The sequence below is a fragment of the Canis lupus genome, chromosome X (assembly GCF_003254725.2).
Source record: "Canis lupus dingo isolate Sandy chromosome X, ASM325472v2, whole genome shotgun sequence".
NCBI lineage: Eukaryota > Metazoa > Chordata > Mammalia > Carnivora > Canidae > Canis > Canis lupus.
This window is the reverse complement of record NC_064281.1, coordinates 122,153,765-122,172,230: the sequence shown is the minus strand read 5'-3', so window position 1 is coordinate 122,172,230 and position 18,466 is coordinate 122,153,765. Positions and strand designations below refer to the sequence as shown.

General features: G+C 60.0%; 2 protein-coding genes across 12 annotated transcripts in view; one reads left to right on the top strand and one right to left on the bottom strand.

Annotated features, from left to right (window-relative positions):
• The first annotated feature begins 923 nt into the window (after positions 1-923).
• CCNQ (cyclin Q) lies at positions 924-11,333 on the top strand. Of its 7 annotated transcripts, none has more exons than XM_049107233.1 (6): positions 947-1,075; positions 2,546-2,615; positions 3,119-3,302; positions 4,810-4,942; positions 7,014-7,241; positions 10,848-11,333. In XM_049107233.1, exons 1-6 carry the CDS (start codon positions 962-964, stop codon positions 10,875-10,877), a joined length of 759 nt encoding a protein of 252 aa, XP_048963190.1. In that variant the 5' UTR covers positions 947-961; the 3' UTR covers positions 10,878-11,333. The 7 variants fall into 7 exon arrangements, with proteins under 7 accessions (XP_025316420.1, XP_025316421.1, XP_048963190.1 ...); XM_049107232.1 differs by having other exon boundaries at positions 10,788-11,333; XM_025460638.3 differs by having other exon boundaries at positions 965-1,079; positions 10,788-11,333.
• A 3,805-nt stretch (positions 11,334-15,138) lies between these two features.
• Positions 15,139-18,466, bottom strand: part of ATP2B3 (ATPase plasma membrane Ca2+ transporting 3) — a 61,984-nt gene continuing 58,656 nt past the window's right edge. For 3 of the 5 annotated variants that reach the window (XM_049107231.1, XM_025460639.3, XM_025460640.3), the window contains one exon: positions 15,139-18,212. In XM_049107231.1, the coding sequence (XP_048963188.1) occupies positions 17,892-18,212 (321 nt within the window). In that variant the 3' untranslated portion in view covers positions 15,139-17,891. The remainder of the gene's footprint in view (positions 18,213-18,466) is intronic. The other 2 variants (XM_035711389.2, XM_049107230.1) reach the window with 1 other exon arrangement.

The window sequence follows — 18,466 nt, the reverse complement described above, 5'->3', positions numbered from 1 at the left end:
GCTGTCCTGGGTGGATCAGGAGACATCAGGATTGTCACCGGGGTCCGGTCACCCTGGTGGAAGAGCTTGGGAGCAGTGGCTTTTTCGTCTCAAAGCTCCCAAGTCTCTCAAGTCGTGGCCACCATCCGATTGTACCAGAAGGACGCAGATGCCGGTCGTTAGCTGGGGCGGGGGAGGGAGGGCCTGGTGCGCTGCATCCCTAATGCCTGTGAAGTGGCACCGAGAGCTGGGGAGTCAACACCCCGCACTGGTCTGAGGCTCCTCCAGCGTCCAGCGCCGGAAGGGGAGCAAGGAAGGGGAGCAAGGCCCGATCGCCCAGGGACGCAGAGCCAGTGCCCGGCCGAACCCCGCGAGGCGCTCTTTCCCCGCGCCTTACCCCCGGGGGCGCGCTGGGGCTCGGGCAGAGCTGGTTCCGCTGTTAGGGCGGCTGCGCCCAGTCCCGGGTCCCAGCGAGAGCGCCCGTAGGCGCCCGTCGCCAGCAGCTCTCCGGGGCCTGGAGCGCAGCGCAGCTTCGTGGCGCCGCCGGCCCTCGCAGCCAGGGTGCCGGGGTGCGCGGGGGGCCGGGGGCCCGGGAAGCAGCGCAGCGGGTCGGGCTCCGGGGAGCGCGGCGCGGCCGTAGGGGCGGGAGCCTCCCGGGGGCGGGGCGCCAGCTCCCCCCGCGGGGCGCGCGCTGCTCGGCGACAGGCGGGCGCCGGCGGGCCACCCGGCCGACTGGGCCTCTGCGCCTGCGCCGGCGCCTGCGCGCAGCCGCGCCGCACGCTCCCCCACCCCCCCCCCGGCCCCGCCGCGCGGGGGGAGGGACCCGAAAGGCGGGGCGGGCGGGGCGGGGGCCGGCGGGGCGGGGCGGGGCGGGGCGGGGCGGGTGGCCGCGCCCGCCGCGAGGACCCCCGGAGCCGGCCGCCGCGCGCTGGGGGCCCCTTGTCCTTCCGGCGGGGGGTCCGGGGCCGCGGGGCGGGGCCTCATGGAGGCCCGGGGCCCGGGCGGTTGCGGAGGGGGGGACGCGGCGCGGGGCGCAGAGGGGCGGCCGGCGCCCGAGGCCAGGGTGCACTTCCGAGTGACGAGGTTCATCATGGAGGCAGGTAACCGCGGCTCGGGAGAGGGCCGGCCTCGCGGGGACCCGCTGCCCGCAGGAGGGGGCGCCAGGGCGGGAGCCGGCGCGGCCGGCCGGGCGGGGGGGCTCCCGGCGACGGGCCTCCGCGTCGCGCCGCGCCCGGGGCTCGGCTCTGAGCTGCGCGCGGACGGGCGGGGGCCCGAGGAGAGGACGTGGGAGGCGCCGGCCCCCAGCCCGGGCGCCCGCCGCACCTGCCCGCCGGCGCTGCGGCCCGGGACGAGCCCGAGGGCCGGGGCCCCGCGCGCCCCTCGAAAGCTCCGCCGGCGCGTCCGCAGCCGCGGCGGCCGCCCGGGCTCCCAGTGGAGACAATGAAGCGAAGCGGATTCCGGTAGAAACACTGTCTCTCCCCGGCCCTTGCATCGGCTCTGGCGGCCACACAGTTACTTCCGATCTTTGTTACTTTGTGCGCCCCGTGCGCGTGCGGCCTCTGGGGGGTCCGCTTTCCAGGCCAGCTCAGCGGGGCCCGGGAAATGGTGCAGGACGATTGAGCCCCGGGATTCGGACGCTGCCCGGGGCGGGAGGGAGGACGGCGGGGCCTCTCGGAGGCTGCCGTGCTCCCGCGTGGACGCTCCACGTAACGCAGGGCAGCACGCGGCCCTCTGAGCACTCGCCACCGAAACAGGACTTGGAGGGGCATGCGCAGCTCTAGCGCCTTCTCTGACATCTCTGGGAATGAGGGGACCCTCGTCCCAACGTGTAACTGAATTTCAAAGCTTGAAAGGCCGAAAGCCCTTCCGGGTCCCTCTCGGAGGACTTCTTGAGACAATGGCCTGCATATGCCCTTGCTCCCCCGTGGGACGCTGAACACTGGCCCTCCGAAGGTGTTCCTATCCCAAGCCCCCGCACTGGTGACTGTTCTTACCCCACGTAACGACACGCAAAGGAGAGATTTTGCAGATGACATTCAGCATCTTGATGTGGAGGGCAAACTGCCCTAGATTACTCCCCGGGCCCAGGATGATGCCACCCACCACGTCCTTAGCGAGGCAGGAGTGATGGGCAGAGCGGAAGGCCACGTGAGGACGGAAGCACGGTTAGAAAATGCTTCCCCGCACTTTGACCAGGGAGGAAGTGGCCACGGGCCAAAGACTGCAGCCACCTCCAGAAGCTGCAAAGGGCAAGGAAACGTTCTCCCGTGGAGGCTCCAGGAGGAATCCACCCTGCCCACGCCTCCAGCTTAGCCCCCTGAGACCCATTTCAGGCTCCTGACCACAAGGGCCGTAAGAGAAAGGATGCGTGTTGCTTGAAGCCACGGAGTCTGTGGCGATCTGTTAGAGCAGCCCCAGGGGACTAACGCCCCTCTGGGAGAGGCTAGCGAGTGTAATCTTAATGATGTTGGTTGTCCTCCACCTTCTTTCAGTCTATTGGATGCCATTTAATCTTCTCATTGTGAACTTATATTGGTTCTGTGACCCAATGCCGTGATTTCCTTAGGAGCTGTCCAGAGGCGGGGCCGGGGCGGAGGCTTTCCCCTCTGCTGTCATCTTGGCAGGATTTTTGTTAGGTGAGCTGTGGGGGTGGGGCGGCCTCTAGTTAAATGCCCCCTAAGGTAGCCACAGACACACGACAGCGTGTGGCCCTTTCCGTGATGTGGTGCAGAAGCCGACAAGCCAGCTGCTAACGGAGCACTAGTCTGAAGCCTTGCCTCTCCTAGTGTGGTCTGCACATCTGTAGCTTGGGTGTGACCCGGAGTTGACCCCGGGTGGCGGGGGGGCGGGTGGCTTGGGAGAAGTGTGCAATCCACAGTGCTGCTGGAGGGGACACCGCATTTGCACACGACCCCCCAAGGGCCTCACTGCCCCATTAGGACCTGAGAAGCCTGGCTGCAAACCTCTCAGGTAGAGGGCCCAGTGAAAGACTCAGCACCCAAGGCCAGCTAGGCTCCAAGCTCCTGGTCTTGTCTGAGCAGTGGGGTACCCCCTTAGTGCCCAACAGCAGCTCCACTCACGCGGTAGCACACGCTGAGCACTGGACTGAAGTAGCCTCCTGCCTGCTTTCTTTTGGTAGGTGTCAAGCTGGGGATGCAGTCCATTCCCATCGCCACTGCTTGTACCATTTACCATAAGTTCTTTTGTGAGATCGACCTGGACGCCTACGACCCCTACTTGGTTGCCATGTCTTCCCTTTACTTGGCCGGCAAAGTGGAGGAACAGCACCTGCGCACTCGTGACATCATCAACGTATCCAACAGGTAATGGCTTCCAGGCCTGGGCCTCTGGGAGGACTCACTGGTGTCCACCCAAATGGGAGGGCAGAGAGGTCCTGCTGGGCCCTGACCCCCCCGGGTGCCAGCAGCCAAGCTCAGAAGGAAGCGCCAGGGTGGTCTTGAACCAGGGCAAGAGGCACTAGCCACAAGGGCAGGAATGAGGCCAGTGTCAGAAACCCCCGGGGGTCAGTGGAAGAGAAGCTGGGGCCAGATGAAGGGAAGTCTAGAAGGCCAGAGGGAGTGTAGTGGAGCCAGGCTCATGGCGTGGGGAGCTTGGCTAGAGCACAGGGAGCTTGGTGAGATGTGTCCAAGTGGATCGTTTGGAGTTTTGGGGCAGGATGGATCAAACCAGCTGTGTTTGGTGGGACCTATAGGACTTTTCCATGTGGGGGGAGGGCGTGGACCCAGTTGGGCAATGATTTTATTACGATGGTGTGAGAAGGCGAGTCAGAGTTGCTAACCAGCGTCTCTTGCCCTGCTGTGGCTATGGTGCTCTGCGCGCAGCACCCTTGGGCGCAAGCAGCCGTATTCCCACTGGGGAAGGGTATGGGGGTCCAGCCAGCCAGGCTGCATCGACTCCCAGGGGGCTCAGGAGAAAGCAACTTGTGGAAAGTCACTGACCAGCAGAATGGCATAACCTTTCTAGAAACCAGTCATTAGGAAAGAAACCTGTTTTGTGCTGCTTCTCTTTTAATAAACAGGTAATGGAAAAAGCACTCCCTCCCCCGCTAAGCATGACAGGTTCATGGTGTACCGCTAAAGGCTGAGAGAAAAACCGGAGAGGGAAGCAAGGGAGAGCTGCCAGAGTCCACCTGTAATTGCCAGGTCCCCAGCAGGGAGGACCGGCAGAGGGGAAATTGTGTGGCTCGCTAATTGGACATGAGCACCTGGGTGGGATTCCGTGGGGGAAGTTGGAAAAGGAGTGAGGAACTAGGAAGGCTGAGTCATCAGCAGGGAATTTTGATCACTTGAGTGTGAATTCTGTTCTCCTGCATCTTGGTGATCCTCCTTAGGTGGGAGTGTTGTGGATATATATGGTGTAAATAAGGACAGAAGGATCTGGAACAAAGGAAGGACGATCTGGGAAACGTAAAGCTGAAATACAGTTATTCTTCTGCATAGAGCATCGCCACCACATGTTCAAATACCTCCCGTGGGCCCAGAGTAAGAGCCCTGGGCACTGCCGGGCCAGGTGATCCAGACTGTCCCTCACAGCGGGCCGACCGTAACGGGAGCACGAGCAGTGCAGGGTACTGGAGCTTCCAGGGCTTCTGGAACAATTGCACAGAACTCGTCTTTCCCCTGGACATCCTGTTGAGTGATACGGGACAGCCCATGAGGGCTGAGACTAGAAGCTGGCTTCTTTTTGCTGTTGGTTACCGTTTTATCCTAAAGCCTAGACAGGTAGATGACGAATGAGTTGAAAAGCACCAGCAGAACTGGCCCGATCTATGGCCGAAACCCCCTGGAGTTTGTGTCTCTCTCCACGCAGGTACTTTCACCCAGGCAGTGAACCCTTGGAGCTGGACTCCCGCTTCTGGGCGCTCCGGGACAGTATAGTGCAGTGCGAGCTCCTCATGCTCAGAGTCCTGCGTTTCCAAGTCTCCTTCCAACACCCACACAAGGTACCTGCTGGGGAATCGGCAACTATTTCTACAGGCATGAACCTTTCCGTCTTTGATCCAGAAAGCGCGCCCACCGAACCCTCAAGAACATGTGGGATATGTGCGGGACAGCAGAGGCGCCACCGCCGGGCACCAGGGCTCCTGACTGCGCCCAGTGACCGGCTCAGGCGGCCTCTCTTGTCCCACTCACCGGGGCTTCTCAGACAGTTCCGATTTCTGCTTCTGCCTCCCCGCCTGCTCGGCCGAGGCCACCAGCCGGGATCCGCGCGACTCTTGAAGTCCTTGCAGATCCCGTGACCCATATGGCTTGTGTGCTCAGTGAGCCACAGGGAAGCAGGACGGGTTTCAGGACCTCCCAGACACCCTGGCCCGCAGAGTTGCTGCTCTGCCTCAGAGCTCACACGCAGCCTGGCTGCGCTCAGAAACCCACCAAAAAGCTGAGTCACAAAGTCAAGTAGCACACTTTTCACCACTAGGAACACCTAGGTCCCAATCGAACTGTTTCAGGCAGCAGCAAAAGGGACCTGTGACACCCCTAGAGCCCTTGGGCATGATACCTTCAGGGCCCCAGGCCCCCACATGGGCAGCTGGGAAGCACGGCCTGCAGGGAAAGATGTGGAGCCGTGCGGGGCTGGGACATGGGCTGCGAACAGGATTTTTTTTTTAATTGGCATTTTTATTGAGGCAATGGTAGATTTACAAGCAGTCGGGGGGAATAACCCGGAGATCCTATTTGAGCTGGAGACTTTGCCCAGTCTCCCCGAACGGAAACATTTTGCAAAACTCCAACCCATATACGAGCCAGGGTGTCGGCACCGACACAGCCCCGCCCCTGCCAGGGATTCCGGGTCTTGCCTGCTTGTTACCTGTACCGCGTGGTGCTGTAGGACTTATGACATAGCACCTGCGTATATCCTCCACCGCAGTTAACGTACAAAGGTCCAGCGGCACAGGGGCCCTTATAATCACACCCCACCCTTCCAGACTGCCTTTCCAGTCCCAGAAACCCCTGGTGGAGATTTTGAAATAGTTGTGTCTCCGGTCGGTCGGTCGGTCGGTCTGTCGGATTGTTGGTTGCACGACGCAGGGGGGAAGGCAGCAGCCGCCCTGCCTCTGTGGGGCAGTCACGGTGCCAGGCGCTGGGTCTGGGGAAGAAGGGCACCTGCCAAGGGGGCTGTCGGTGCCTGGAGCCTCGCGGCCCCCGCTTCCATCAGGTCGGGACGGGGCATACGGCGCCGAGGAGCCCCCTCTTCCGGGGCGTGCTGCAGTCCCGTGCGTGTGTGTTCGAGCCCGTCGAGCGGGCCTCTCGGTGGGTTGGCAGGTCGGGTGGTTCAAGCAAAGCAGCCGGCTTCCCAGAGCGGGAGCTCACAGGCAGCTGAGCCAGTAAAGCCAGTAAAGAATTTCCAGCTGAGGACAGCGCTCCTGGCAGTCACCAGCCTCGATCCCGAAAGTGGGCGTCCTGTCTCCGGGCAGCCCCTGGCCTCGGGCCGGGCACGGGGGTGCCATGGTCTGTTTGGAAGATGAGGACGCTATTCCTGGAGCTTATGTTGAGCTGGGCCAGGGCATACACAGAACGATTTTTGACGATGGCTAAGTAGGGCTGTGTGACAGAGAGGGACCGTGGTAGGGGTGGCCACCAAGAGTGGCTCGGGCAGGTCGGGGAGCAGGCCAGGAGTTGAGAGCGGGTGGGCACATGGGCCCTGGGGCGGAGAGAGAGATGATTTGGGGCCGAGGGAGCAGCAGGGAGCAGCAGCGAACGCCAGGGCCCACGCCAGGGCCCGAGGGGAAGCTTGCCTGGCAGGTTCCAGCACGTCGGGCGGGTGGGGCGGGGGTGGGGCGGGGCCCCGAGGCCCGAGGAAGACACCAGGGCCTTTATCCAAGTGACGCGGGCAGCTGTTGGAGGGTAGGACAGAGAGATGATTCGATCCAGTTTGTGTTTGGTTCCTGAGACAGCTCAGGGGGAGAGTGGCCGGTGGGTGGTGTGGGGGGCACAGTACCTCTCAGCGAGGAGTCAGGTGTCTCGGGGGCTGGAGCCCCGAAGGCCAATTGGCTGACTGGTGTGTCTTTGCAGTACCTGCTCCACTACCTGATTTCCCTCAAGAACTGGCTGAATCGTTACAGCTGGCAGCGGACCCCCGTTTCCGTCACTGCCTGGGCCCTGCTGCGGGACAGCTACCATGGGGGGCTGTGCCTCCGCTTCCGGGCTCAGCACATAGCCGTGGCAGTGATCCACCTGGCCCTGCAGGCCTACGGGGTCGAGGTGCCCGCCGAGGCCGAGGCCGAGAAGCCGTGGTGGCAGGTGAGGTGACTGCTCAGTATACTGGCCTGTCCCCCTTTCCTTTGCCTAAGGATTTCCAGATGTCCTAGTACCCAGATGTCCATGTTTCTCTGTAGTAACTGTCCACGAAGGAGGCTACGGGCTGCTTTGGAATGTAGAGGCTGGAACAGACCCCGTCATAGTCGTCTCAGGCGGGGGCTGTCCCCCTTGGCATTGTGGACTTTTGGGGCTAGGTCATTCTCTGTGGCAGGACCGTCCGCTGTAGATGCCAAGGAGCATCCCCCACCCGGGTCATGACACCCAAAAATGTCCCCGGACGTTACCAAGTGTCCTAGGGTGGGGATCACCCCCACTTGAGAGCCACTTTGTTCAGCCAAGCACTTTTATTGAATTGAGCGCAAGCTTGTCACATATCACAGGCTAACAGACTTGGAGTCACATCAGAAGAGGCATAGGGAGCCCTCTAGAAAGATGCATCGATGTTGGAGAGGCAGATAGATGACAGCTAGAACGACACATGACAGAGGGGGAGCGGGGTGCGGGACAGACACATGGAGGACAGAAGAGGGACGGGTGGATGGCTAGACGGCAGATGGTGAGGCTGACAGTCCAAAGGTTTGCCGGCCTGGCCCAGGCCTGCCGAACCCACAGCGCGGTTCGTAGAGCGCGAGCGTGGGGGAAGGGCCGCCGTCCAGGACGTCTGCAGTCCTCTGGCTTGGCCCCGAGGAGTGCCCACTGTTTCCCAGGGTGGAGTTTTGAGATCATTTCCCGCTTTCCCTTTCCCACGCTCGAACTTTGCTGTTCCTCTTCTCTCGCCTCGTTGTCTGGCCTTGCCCTGGACGCGTTCTCTGCGAGCAGTGTTTGCGCTACCTGGAGCTTTCTCGTCCTGTGCACCCGCCCTCCCTGGCAAAACCCCGAGGCCAGAGGTCCTCTAGAATGTGCCGTCTGTTTCCTGAACAGAGGGTGCCTCCTGGGCGCCCTCCTGGGGCCGCTCCGGGCTCCCCCTCCCTTCCTGCAGCCCCCCTCCGCGGACACCCAGCTTCTGCTTTCTGTTCTCTTGTCCTTTATTGTCTGTGGAACCCCTCCACCTGACCAGATGGTGGCTGCCGGGAGGTTAGGGCTCTTGTCTGCTTCACCAGCTGCCCTGGGTCCGGCGCCGAGACCTGGCACACAGTAGGTGCTCGTGCATCCTCGAGCAAACACGTCTGTCGCCCTGGTCTCCGGCGAGACGCCCCTCCTCTGGCAGCATGGGGTCGAACGCCATCTGCATAGACAGCAAGTACTGCTCCATGCTGGGCTTCTCAGGGAACTTCCAGGTCCTGTGACCATAGTGTCGCTGCTCGGCTGGAACCGGGTGGCAGCAGGAGGGGCTGCCACTTGCCAGCCCTGCTCTCCGAGGGCATCTGGTGGGCAGCCCCTGTCTCTTGGCTGCTTGGGTCTGCGATGTCATCACTTGCTTCCCACGTTTTCTGCTCTGCCCGTGTCTTCCTCTCCACTCTCCTTTCTTGTCGCCTGCTTCTGAACTTCCCGGGGCGCCACCTCACCGCCTCTGCCTCCCACTCCCGGCCCTCCGCAGAGGAGGGTGCTGGGAGGCAGCTCCCCCGCCAGCCTGCTTTCACAGGCTTACCCGGGACCTGTGACGGCTGCAAGGAGCGGGGTGGCATACTCGCTCAGCGCTTCACCTTTCCTGGGTGGCTCCGGGCCTCGGGCGCCCGGAGTATCCACAATCTGGGTGCCTTTGGGCTTGTGCCGCGCCAGGCCCAGCACCTTATGATAAACGGCTCTGGATGACGCCCCCCGCCTGCCCGGCTGTGGGCGCTGCCGCCTGAGCTCGGAAATACTTTTCCTCCTTGCGCTCGCTCCCCGCCACTCCTCGCAGCTGCCTCTGTCGTCTCTTGTCTCTTGTCTGCCGGGGGCTGGGGCTTCGCCGTGCTGGTCAGGAGCCCTGGGAGAGCTTGCTGTGCTTCCACACCCGGAGCCTGCCTGCACTTGAGCGTGATAGTGGCGAGGCAGGCTGCGTGCCAAGCTGGGTCGGGCCCTGGGCGGACGAGGCACCGACTCTAAGCAGTAGCGTGTTGTGGCAGGTGTCAGCATCTCTGCCCTCACGAAGGCTGAAAGCTGTTCCTCGCTACGGCTCGACACATCGTGTCCGTGCTTTCCTCCTCGGGGGGACTCTTGGATTGCTTCCACCTTTTGGCCCTGGACTACTTTTTAACAGTCTTTTCTCGGCTTGGGCTCCCCAGGAACATGCAAGTAGCGGCCCTTGGCAAGCAAGCCCAAGCCCATATTTCCGAGGCATTAATTTTCTGCCGAGAGTCTGGGGCGAGCTGGCCCATCTTCCTGAGCCAGGGCTTAGGGGATTTTCGGGCCGCTGTTTCCTACCTGCAGCAGTAGCTTATGGAGGGCCCTGGCTTTCTACGGGGGCCGTGGAGGGGGTACACTCAGGTCTAGTGTTTGCCCTGGCTTGGCCCAAGGTCTTGACCCTTCTGGTACCTTGGTTCCCCAGGCAGCAACCCCCGGCCCAAGGGGCCACAGCATCTAACCAAGATCTCCTTGTTTTGCTTTTTATTTGTGGTATCAGGGCTCCCCTAGCGCACCCTCGGGCTTGGTGCTCCACCAGGGGGGCTCCCAGGACTCAGAAGAGCCGTAGATCAGCTCACAGTTATGGTGGTTGTGGTCACTCACGGTGAAAGCACATGGGTTGGAACCAGCAAGGACGAAAGGAGCTCAGGGCAGGGTTCGGGAGAGAGCAGGGGCGAGCCACCAGGTCCCTTGCCGGGGGAATCTCCTGCGGTGATGTGTGACAACACGCACAGGGCGCTGCCACCAGGGCTGCTTCCCCGTGTGCTGGTGTCTGGGGCCTCGGGTGCAGGGTCGGTCCCGGAGGCCCGGAGCTCCCGCGGGGTGACCTCGGATACCCAGGTCCTGCCCCCCAGACGTGAGGCCGAGAGGTGTGGCCCAGGGCCCTACCAGGAATCACGCTGTCAGCACAGACTGCCTGGCGGAGCCCTCGGCCCCAGGGAGACAGAGACCCTCTCGTCAGGCAGGACACGCCAGGGGCCTAGAGGTCCTTTCCCAGGGGTTGGGCAAGGGCCCCAGCTTCCTTTGGGGACATGTGGGGTTGGCCCTAAGCTGTACAACCCTGTTGGTTTGGGCCCCTGGGGGTTTACTTTACAATTTTATAAGCTCTCCAGCATGGTCTGGAGGATGGCTGGTCCAGGTTATAGAACCAGGCCCCGGGTGTTCTCCAGGGGCCAGCTCAGGGTGGGGTGGGGTTCAGCAGTCTAGCCTGTTTACTTCTGGAAACGCGCTCCTGGCCCAGCTCTGTCACCAAGTCCCTGTCCTATTTGGGTCAGATGATCACCCAGGCCTCTTTCATCTGGAACGTTCTCTGCTTTGTGATCAGCCTTAGCAGGCTGGAGGCGAACTGGCTTTGCAGAGAGCCGCTCTCATATCTGAGAGCCACCCCCCCCCCGCCCCGTGTGATGGGATGCCCTGCTTAGTGGTGGGTGCCTCGTTTAACACAGAGGGAGTCTAATCAGCACCTGTTTTCCTTCTCCTTTCTAGGTGTTTAGTGACGACCTTACCCAGCCAATCATTGATAACATTGTGTCTGATCTCATTCAGATTTATACCATGGACACAGAGATCCCCTAAGGCCCTGGGCCAGGCCTGCCCAAAGAGAAGCCCGGGATGCTCAGCTGCCTGGGGATGGCACCACCGCATCGCCGTGACGGCTGGTCCCCAGACGACCAGCTGGGAGGACTGGTTTTGTGCTGCTGGAGACGGGCTGGCGAAGGCGATGACCTGCAGCCGCTTTGGTTCTCATGCTTTGACTGTCCCTGGCAGCTGCGGTCCGGACGGTGACGGGAGCTGTGCCTCCTGCGGGCAGGCCGGGGTGCGCCAGGGGAGGGGCCCCCAAGGCATCCGTGTCTGCTTTTGTCCTTTGAGAGGACACCAACTGCAGTTGAATGTGGAATCATTGGAAGGAAAAATCAAAGAACACATGAGACTGCACTCTTGGGGATTTTTTTAACGCCAGATTTATAGGAAGTATGAATGTGCAACATAGATGGAATTTTATTTTGTGTAATAAAAGATGATGCAAATCAATGGAGATGCCCTGTCTCTGCTCTGTGGCCGAGGCTGCTCTGGCTGCTGGGGGTGCCGTCCAACCTCAGTTTCCCCTGAAATGCTCTCCTCGCGTGGAATCGCCCCTTGTGCTCCGGAGGCGTCCTGGAGGCAGGCCCCTCTGTTGCCTTCTGAGGGCGTGGCGGCCCGGCGTGCACTCACACCGTGGTGGTGTCCCCCGACGGAGTCCCCGTGTCCTCCCTCCTCCACTACTGGGATGTTCGTGGAGCTTGGCGCTCGTCCTGTTCGGTGGGTGAGCATCGGTTTTGGAGAGAGGGATGAGGGCCTATCCTTTGGGTTCCCCAAACCCAGATCTGACCAAAATGTAACTGGAAAGTAATTGATGGAGTTTTCTTTAATGTCAAGACTGTGACTCTAGATGGAGAGCCTGGGGAATCTCGGGGCCACGGCACCCTCCTGACCCACTCGAAGGGCAGTTCTTCCAGAAGACCTGCTTTTGGGTGCATTAGAGAAACCGAGCAGCCTAGGTGGTTCTCCTGGGAATCCCCACTGGGCTCCACATGCCATCGAGGTGGGACTGTCCCTCAAGACATGATGGTGTGGGGGCCCGGGGACTGTCCCAGGTGCTTCCCCGGATTTGTGACGTTGTTGCCAGGGGAGCACGGGTTTTGGATACTGGCTGCTTACTGTCGGTTTCCATGGAACTGGGCCACGGCTGTTTCACCTTTGGAATCTGTCTTCTCTCCCCTGACCAGATCACAGGCTCTTAGAGCAGCTTCAGTTTCTTTGGATCTGTTCAGCTTCAGCCTCCCGTGAGGCAGCTGCCCTCCACCCCTCCCCGCTGGATGCGAGGTTGTTTTCTCAGCTCTCAGAAATCAGAACCGCCTGCTCTGGATGGGAGGGCTGGGAGGGCTGGGTGGGGGGGTCCGGGCCAGCCCTCTGGCGAGTTCTCTCCGTCTGCACCTGTTCAATCTGTTTGCTCGCCACCCCCTGCCCCGGGGCCTACCAGAAGGAAGGGAGGATGGTTGGATCAAGCCCTGGAGGGATTGGTGACCCTCCCCACCCCAGGTTGTGAGGCGCCGAGCTGAACTGGGAAAGCATAGCTCGGGGCTAGCGGCGCTGTGTGGAGATTATGCAGCTCTAGGTTTCCTTTTATGCCTGCCGCATAGCAGACCGCATAGCAGGCCGGTTCCTTTCTTTCTGTGGGACTCGGTTTCCCACTTGGTAAATTGAGCAGGTTGGACCAGATGATGTCAGACTGGGATTGCTGGTTGCTATTTTTATTTTCACTCTTTTCTGACTGCTGTTTTAGAGCCCTTGGCCCGCCTGTGTGCCTGTCCTGCTGCCCGGCGGGACTTGCAGGCCTCGCGGGCTGGCCCCTGGGCCTTGTCCTGTCAGCGCCGGGCGCTCTGGGGTCATCCGTCTGCCTCGCTGCGGCTGGGGCCCGAAGCTGTACCTTCAGTGTGCCATCCTCGGAACAGAGAAGCAGGGAAGGCACCGGTCAGCAATGCAGGAGGCAGATAAGATGTTCTGAAACCCCAAGCTTCCACGAGCTTCTCGGTTCAGAGCACGTCTTCCTTACTGGAAAGTGATAAATCGCCGAGCCTTGCCTGGCCTGTTGAACCGGTTGAAGGAGTGGGGTGGGGTGGGGTGGGGGCAATCCGGGTTCTAGGACAACCTGGGCCAGTCTCTGGAAAGCTGTGGTGCAGTGGACCCGGCCCCCAAAAGATGTGTTTGTGTCCTAACCCTTGGAACATGGGGTCTTTGTAGGAATTGTCAATGTAAGATGAGACCCTATGGGAGTCGGCTGGGTCCGAAGCCAGGGTGGCTGGTGACCTTATAAGACACAGTGGTGGAGTGTGCAGAGGGAGACGGCCGTGTGACAACAGAGATGGGAGCCATGCGTCTGGCAGCCAAGGAAGGCCAAGGGCAGCAGCTGGACGAGACGAGCTTGGGTGCCAGAGCCCTGGGAGGGGGCTCCGCCCTGCCCACACCCGCGTCCCTGACTCCTGGCCCCCGGAGCTGGGGGAGCTGGGGGACGCTAACTTCTGCTACTTTAACCACCGCCCCACCCGCCAGCGTGTGGAACTTCGGCAGCTCACACCGGGCCTTCCCTGGACTCCCACACCTGCTGGTGAAAATGGTGAAACCCTGGCGGGCTTCGTGAAGGAATGAGCGCCGGAGCGCTTCCTTGCGCCCCCTCAGTTGGCTAGCTACCAATCTGTGCACGGGAACCTGTGGTGTCCTTGATAGCGGGAGCGGAAGAGTGTCCACAGGCAGGAATGAGCAACGTGGGGGGGCGGCATCGCTCCCTAAGGTGCCAGCTGTCTTGACGTGGCATCCGGCCCCATCTAAACTCGCTCAGCCTTGTGCTTCGAGGTGGATTCACACATCCGTGAAGCAAGGGCTCTTTGCTATTTGTTTGCTGTTTTGTGTTATTTGTCTTTTTGCCTTTTTTAGAAGTATGGACTCGTGGTGGTGGGGAGGGAGCTTTTTTATGGGGAGGGTGGAGCTTTTTCTCCTTTCTTGGCAGCTTCCCTGGAAAAGGCATCCGCTGGCATTGCCAAGTTTGGAAGGGTGATGTGTGGAGTGGAAAAATAGAAACACAGGGAAAGGAGATGTGGGTAGTCTTGGCTGTCACCGTGGTCGTCATTTGCAAGGGTTGGACCCGAGCTGCCTTTGTGGGCAGGGGCTGGGTCGCAGAGCACAGAGGCCCCCCTCCCCACAGGTGTTCAGAGACACCAAGTGTGCGAAGGAACGGGTAGGGGAATGACCCGGCGAACAAGTGAATGAAATAATGGATTTTCTTTCCATGGCTTTGGCTTAAAGGGGAAGTCTGTGATTGCAACCCTCGTGTGCTGCTGGCGGGAGTTTAAAATGGTGCGGCCGCCGTGGAACACAGTGTGGCACCTCTTCAAAAAATGAAGCCTAGCACTACCGAATGACCCGGCAACCCCACTCGTGCATGTAGACCCAGGAGGATTGAAAACAGGGACTCAAAACACACATCTGCACACCCGTGTCCACGGCAGCATGGTTCACGGTAGCCGAAAGGCAGAAAGGAACCCAACGGTCCACTGGCGGGTGAACGGGTAGGGAAACTGCGGTCCATCCACGCAGTGGAATGTTATTCAGCTTTAAAAAGGCGGGAAATACAAAAATTAATAAATAAAAAAAATAAAAACAGGAAATTCTGACACAGGCTACAACGCGCGTGAAGCTCGAGGACACTAGGCAGCGTCTCTTGGAGCAGTCGATTCAGGGACAGGAAGGATGCTGGGCACGGGGACCTCGGGGCGCACGATGAGGGATTAATGTCTAATGCGGACACGTTTCAGTTCGGGGAGATAAAGATATTCTGGGGACAGATGGTGGGGATGACTGCGCAGCGCTGTGAAAGTACTTGATGTCATCGAGCTGTTTGCTTCAAAACGGTCAGGACAGTGACTTTTATGTTCTATATCTTTTGCCACAATAAAAAAAAAAAGAGGGAGGCCGCATGTGTGCCAGGGTTCTAACATTTGGGTTGGTGGCCTCTGCCCTCACCTTCCTTTGAGGACCCCGGCCTGGACATTCAGGCTGGGAGCCTCTAGGCCACGACAGTTAGAGGACCACCATGCAAACCTCGGCTAGCAGGGCCTCCGACCCCACAGGGCAGCCGAGCCCTTTCTTCCTTCCAGAAGGATTGGGCAGGTGGCTGCATACCAGGGGGCGCTCCGCACACCCTTCCTGGGGCTCGTCGCAGCTTGGTGAAGCGGATGAAGACACCTCCTTTTCATTCCAAACGAGAATTCACCAACTAATAAATCACACATGTTACCCAGACTGGGACTGTAGCAGCCTTTCATTTTTTTTTTTTTAATACACAGAAATTTTGGTCTATTCTTTAGGAAATTCAACTACAGACTCGAAATTATTATGCATCTGGTCTTCCTCACGAAGATAATTTTTGTTCAACTTTATAACAGGCAAATAAAAAGGTAAAACATATTTAAGAACTGAACACAGTTGACCAAGCCATTCCGTATAATATGCTTTTATAGAGAGGGGCTTCCTCACGAGACAGGTCCCTCGGCCTGAAGACTGTACAGAAACCAGAGCGACAATCCGAGGTCACGGCGCCCCTTTTCTGAACCCCACACCCCGAGGAAAGGCAACGTAGAAACTCAACAATGAACACACACAGTAGGCAACTTTGTACAGCAGCAGTGAGGGTTTTTGTTTAATATATATTGACCGTTTGTTCTACCGAAGTGTCTCTAACAGAGAATGAAAAGAAGCCCATGAGCAGAGCGTATGCAGCTTATCTTCTTCAATTGAAAGATTTCCGATTTTATTTCTAGTTTAAGAACACACAGACCCTCAACAAATTGAGTTGCCCTTTTTGTTGTTGAAACAAGGACATTAGGGAACAGTTTACAAATGGGTAACATTCTCGATGTGCCCTTTGGAATAAAGGGATGGCTTTAAGTTATCTGTAGCTGGCATTTTGAGTGGGATTTTCTTTTCTAACTGAAATTCCTTTGCCCGAGATTGGACTACTCCTGCTCAGGGGTGACATGGCATTCGCGTTAACGGTAGGGACCGAGCGTGTTTGGGATGTCGACCCGGATGCTCACACAGGCAGGTGGAGGTGAGACGAGTCCCCTGCCGGTGGGTGCAGCACAGGGGACGTGACGGGTGAGCCAGCCTCGCTGCCCATCCACACCTGCGTTTCCGTTCTGACCCGTGTCCCTCAGCCCCCCGCTGTCCCTCAGTGGCTCAGCCTCAGGCCCAAGTGATAGGCACATGTACAAGCTGTGGTCGGGCCTCAGTGGCCTCTCTGCAAAACGTGAGACAGATGAATTCAGAAGGTAAAGGAGCCTCTGCTTTTCCTGCATTTCCCTCCCTGGTTAGTGTGCGTTCGGGGGAAACTGAGGCTTGGCACCAGCGGTGCCCATACGGCAAGGAGAGGTCCCCGAGGGAACCGTCTGGGGAGCCCAGGCCCAGCTCTCCCACCCGCAGACACGGGGCTCTGCCGGCTCGGCGAAGCTGACCTCCTCAGCCTTCCGGGGCGCGCGAGGAGGAGCCACAGGTGTGGCAGGAGCAGCAGCAGCCAGGTGCCCTTGCTCCCAGGTGCCCTTGCTCCCAGGGGCTGCACTTCTGCATCTGCGTCCCCTGCGTCGCCGCAGGTGGCCGCAGACACGAAGCCATGCCTCCGTGGGTCAGAGTTGTCCTTGAACGAGAAGACCCGGGTCGGAAGAGTGCTTTGGCGGGTGGCGACTGAGACCTTGGCCCAGTCACTCGACAGATCCCTCAGCCCACCTTCTCGCTTGCACTCGCGTCCGCTCCTCTTGGGTTTGGATGGTGCCTCTTCCTGTGCCACCTTCCACCTGGCTCGCGCTGCTCTCCCCGCCACCCCACTACCTCGGGGCCCTGGGGCTGCTCCGGGATTCTGGGCTCTGCCAAGGGGTCGACGAGGCGGTGGGGGGGGGCGGCACTTCATGCTCTTGAACTTGGGCTGCGGACAGAGAGTCCACGAGGCCGACTTCAGGACTGGGAGCCGAAACCGACGGAAACCGAGAGCGAAACTCCCCTTTCCACCTACTGGAGGGGATCATTCTCGTCAATACTTTGGTATTTTCCTTTTAAATAAAAAATTCCATTGAAAGGGTTTGTTTCTCCGCTATAGGCAGGGGTCTCAAAGTGCAAGAGTTCCAATTAGATCCGCCCCGGCCTCGTGTCTCTCTCCCCGACCTTCCCAGGGGTCTGCACAGCGACGGTCCCCGGGACTGTGTGAGACAGAGGCCCGGGGTGGAGAACGGAGGCTGGGCGGGAGGTGGGGGGGCCGCGATCGGGGAGGCCGGAGGGCGGGGGGGCGGGCAAGCAACCAAAAAGATATTCTCGCAGTCTCGTTCCCTGAAAAAAACCTGCCACAATAAATAATGAAATTTCAAAATCAAAACACCTGATAAGAGGAATGGAAAGATCATGCTGATAAATAGCTCCTTATTCTTTAAATATGCATCTGGTCATCTGTGCACGTATATGTCTATACGCACGCACATACCTACGCACACACGCACACACATACAGACCGCACGTGGTCCTGGGGAAGGGGCGCTCGGTGATGCGGGTACATTTGCAGGCGGCTCCCAGCTTTTGGGGGGCTGTCCGGGCGGGGCCGTCCCCCCGGCCCTGCGGAGCAACGTTCATCCTTTCTCTTTCCGTCTGAACCTACCGGGCCCACCGCTCTCCGGCGGGTGCAGGGAAATAAAAAAAAACAAAAAACAAAACCTGACACCAGCCCCCTGCCCCACCGCACAGCCCCAGCAGCCAACATCTGGTGGAATTGTCGTGTTCATTAGAAAAAAAAAAAAAGCTTCGATAGAAAAAAGGGAAACACAGCTGTTCTCACGCTCCGGCTTCTCCGTCCTCGTCCTGGGTCCCAGGTCAGAAGCCCCGGGTGGGGAGGCTTCTTGCCAGCGCCGTGCTGCGAGCCCCGTCTCCAGCCGCCTCGGCCACGTCCACGTCCACGTCCACGTCCTTGCAGGCCCGAGCCGTCCGTGCGCGTGTGTGCGGCGCGCCGAGAGCGCTCCCCTAGAGGGACGTCTCCACGCTGTGGAGGGGGCTCCCCGGTCTGGAAGAAAGCACTGACGAGGTAGCTGACTTGGTGCCGTGCGTGCTCAGGTAGATGCCGCTGTCTATGGCGTTGTTGTTCTGGTTGGGGGACGGGGGCGGGGGGGCCCGCAGGCGCTCCTCGTTCTCGTCCACGTCCGTGTCATCGATGAGTGGGATGTTGTGGGTGTAGTCGTTGATCAGAAACTCGGGCGTCGCCATGAAGTTATGAATGGACGTCTTGGATTCGGGTTTCTCCAGGCCTTCGTAGAGCGAGCTACGGAATGCTTTCACCACCCGGATCTGGAGGGGGACGGGGGAGCCCAGGGGCCCGCGGCGGGAGCAGGGACGGAGGGACGGAGGGAGGAGACAAAGAAGGAAACAAGGAGACAGTCAGTGGCTGGCCGGTGCTGGCAACGTCCACCCACACCAAGAGCGCAAGCTAGGCTGCGTGACAAATGTTCATCCGCGGGAACGGGACGGCGGGGGTGGCAAGGGCCCTCAGGCTGGGGTCCGCGTCCCACCAACCGGTCCCTCTGCAGGACACGTGGCAGCGG

Bases quoted from the DNA above. Each gene is read 5' to 3' on its own strand.
- CCNQ (XM_049107232.1), top strand. From the start codon at position 962: ATGGAGGCCCGGGGCCCGGGCGGTTGCGGAGGGGGGGACGCGGCGCGG. The intron at 2,616-3,118 runs GTGAGCTGTGGG...TTCTTTTGGTAG, and splicing joins CTTGGCAGGATTTTTGTTAG to GTGTCAAGCTGGGGATGCAG. The intron at 7,242-10,787 runs GTGAGGTGACTG...TCTCCTTTCTAG, and splicing joins CCGAGAAGCCGTGGTGGCAG to GTGTTTAGTGACGACCTTAC.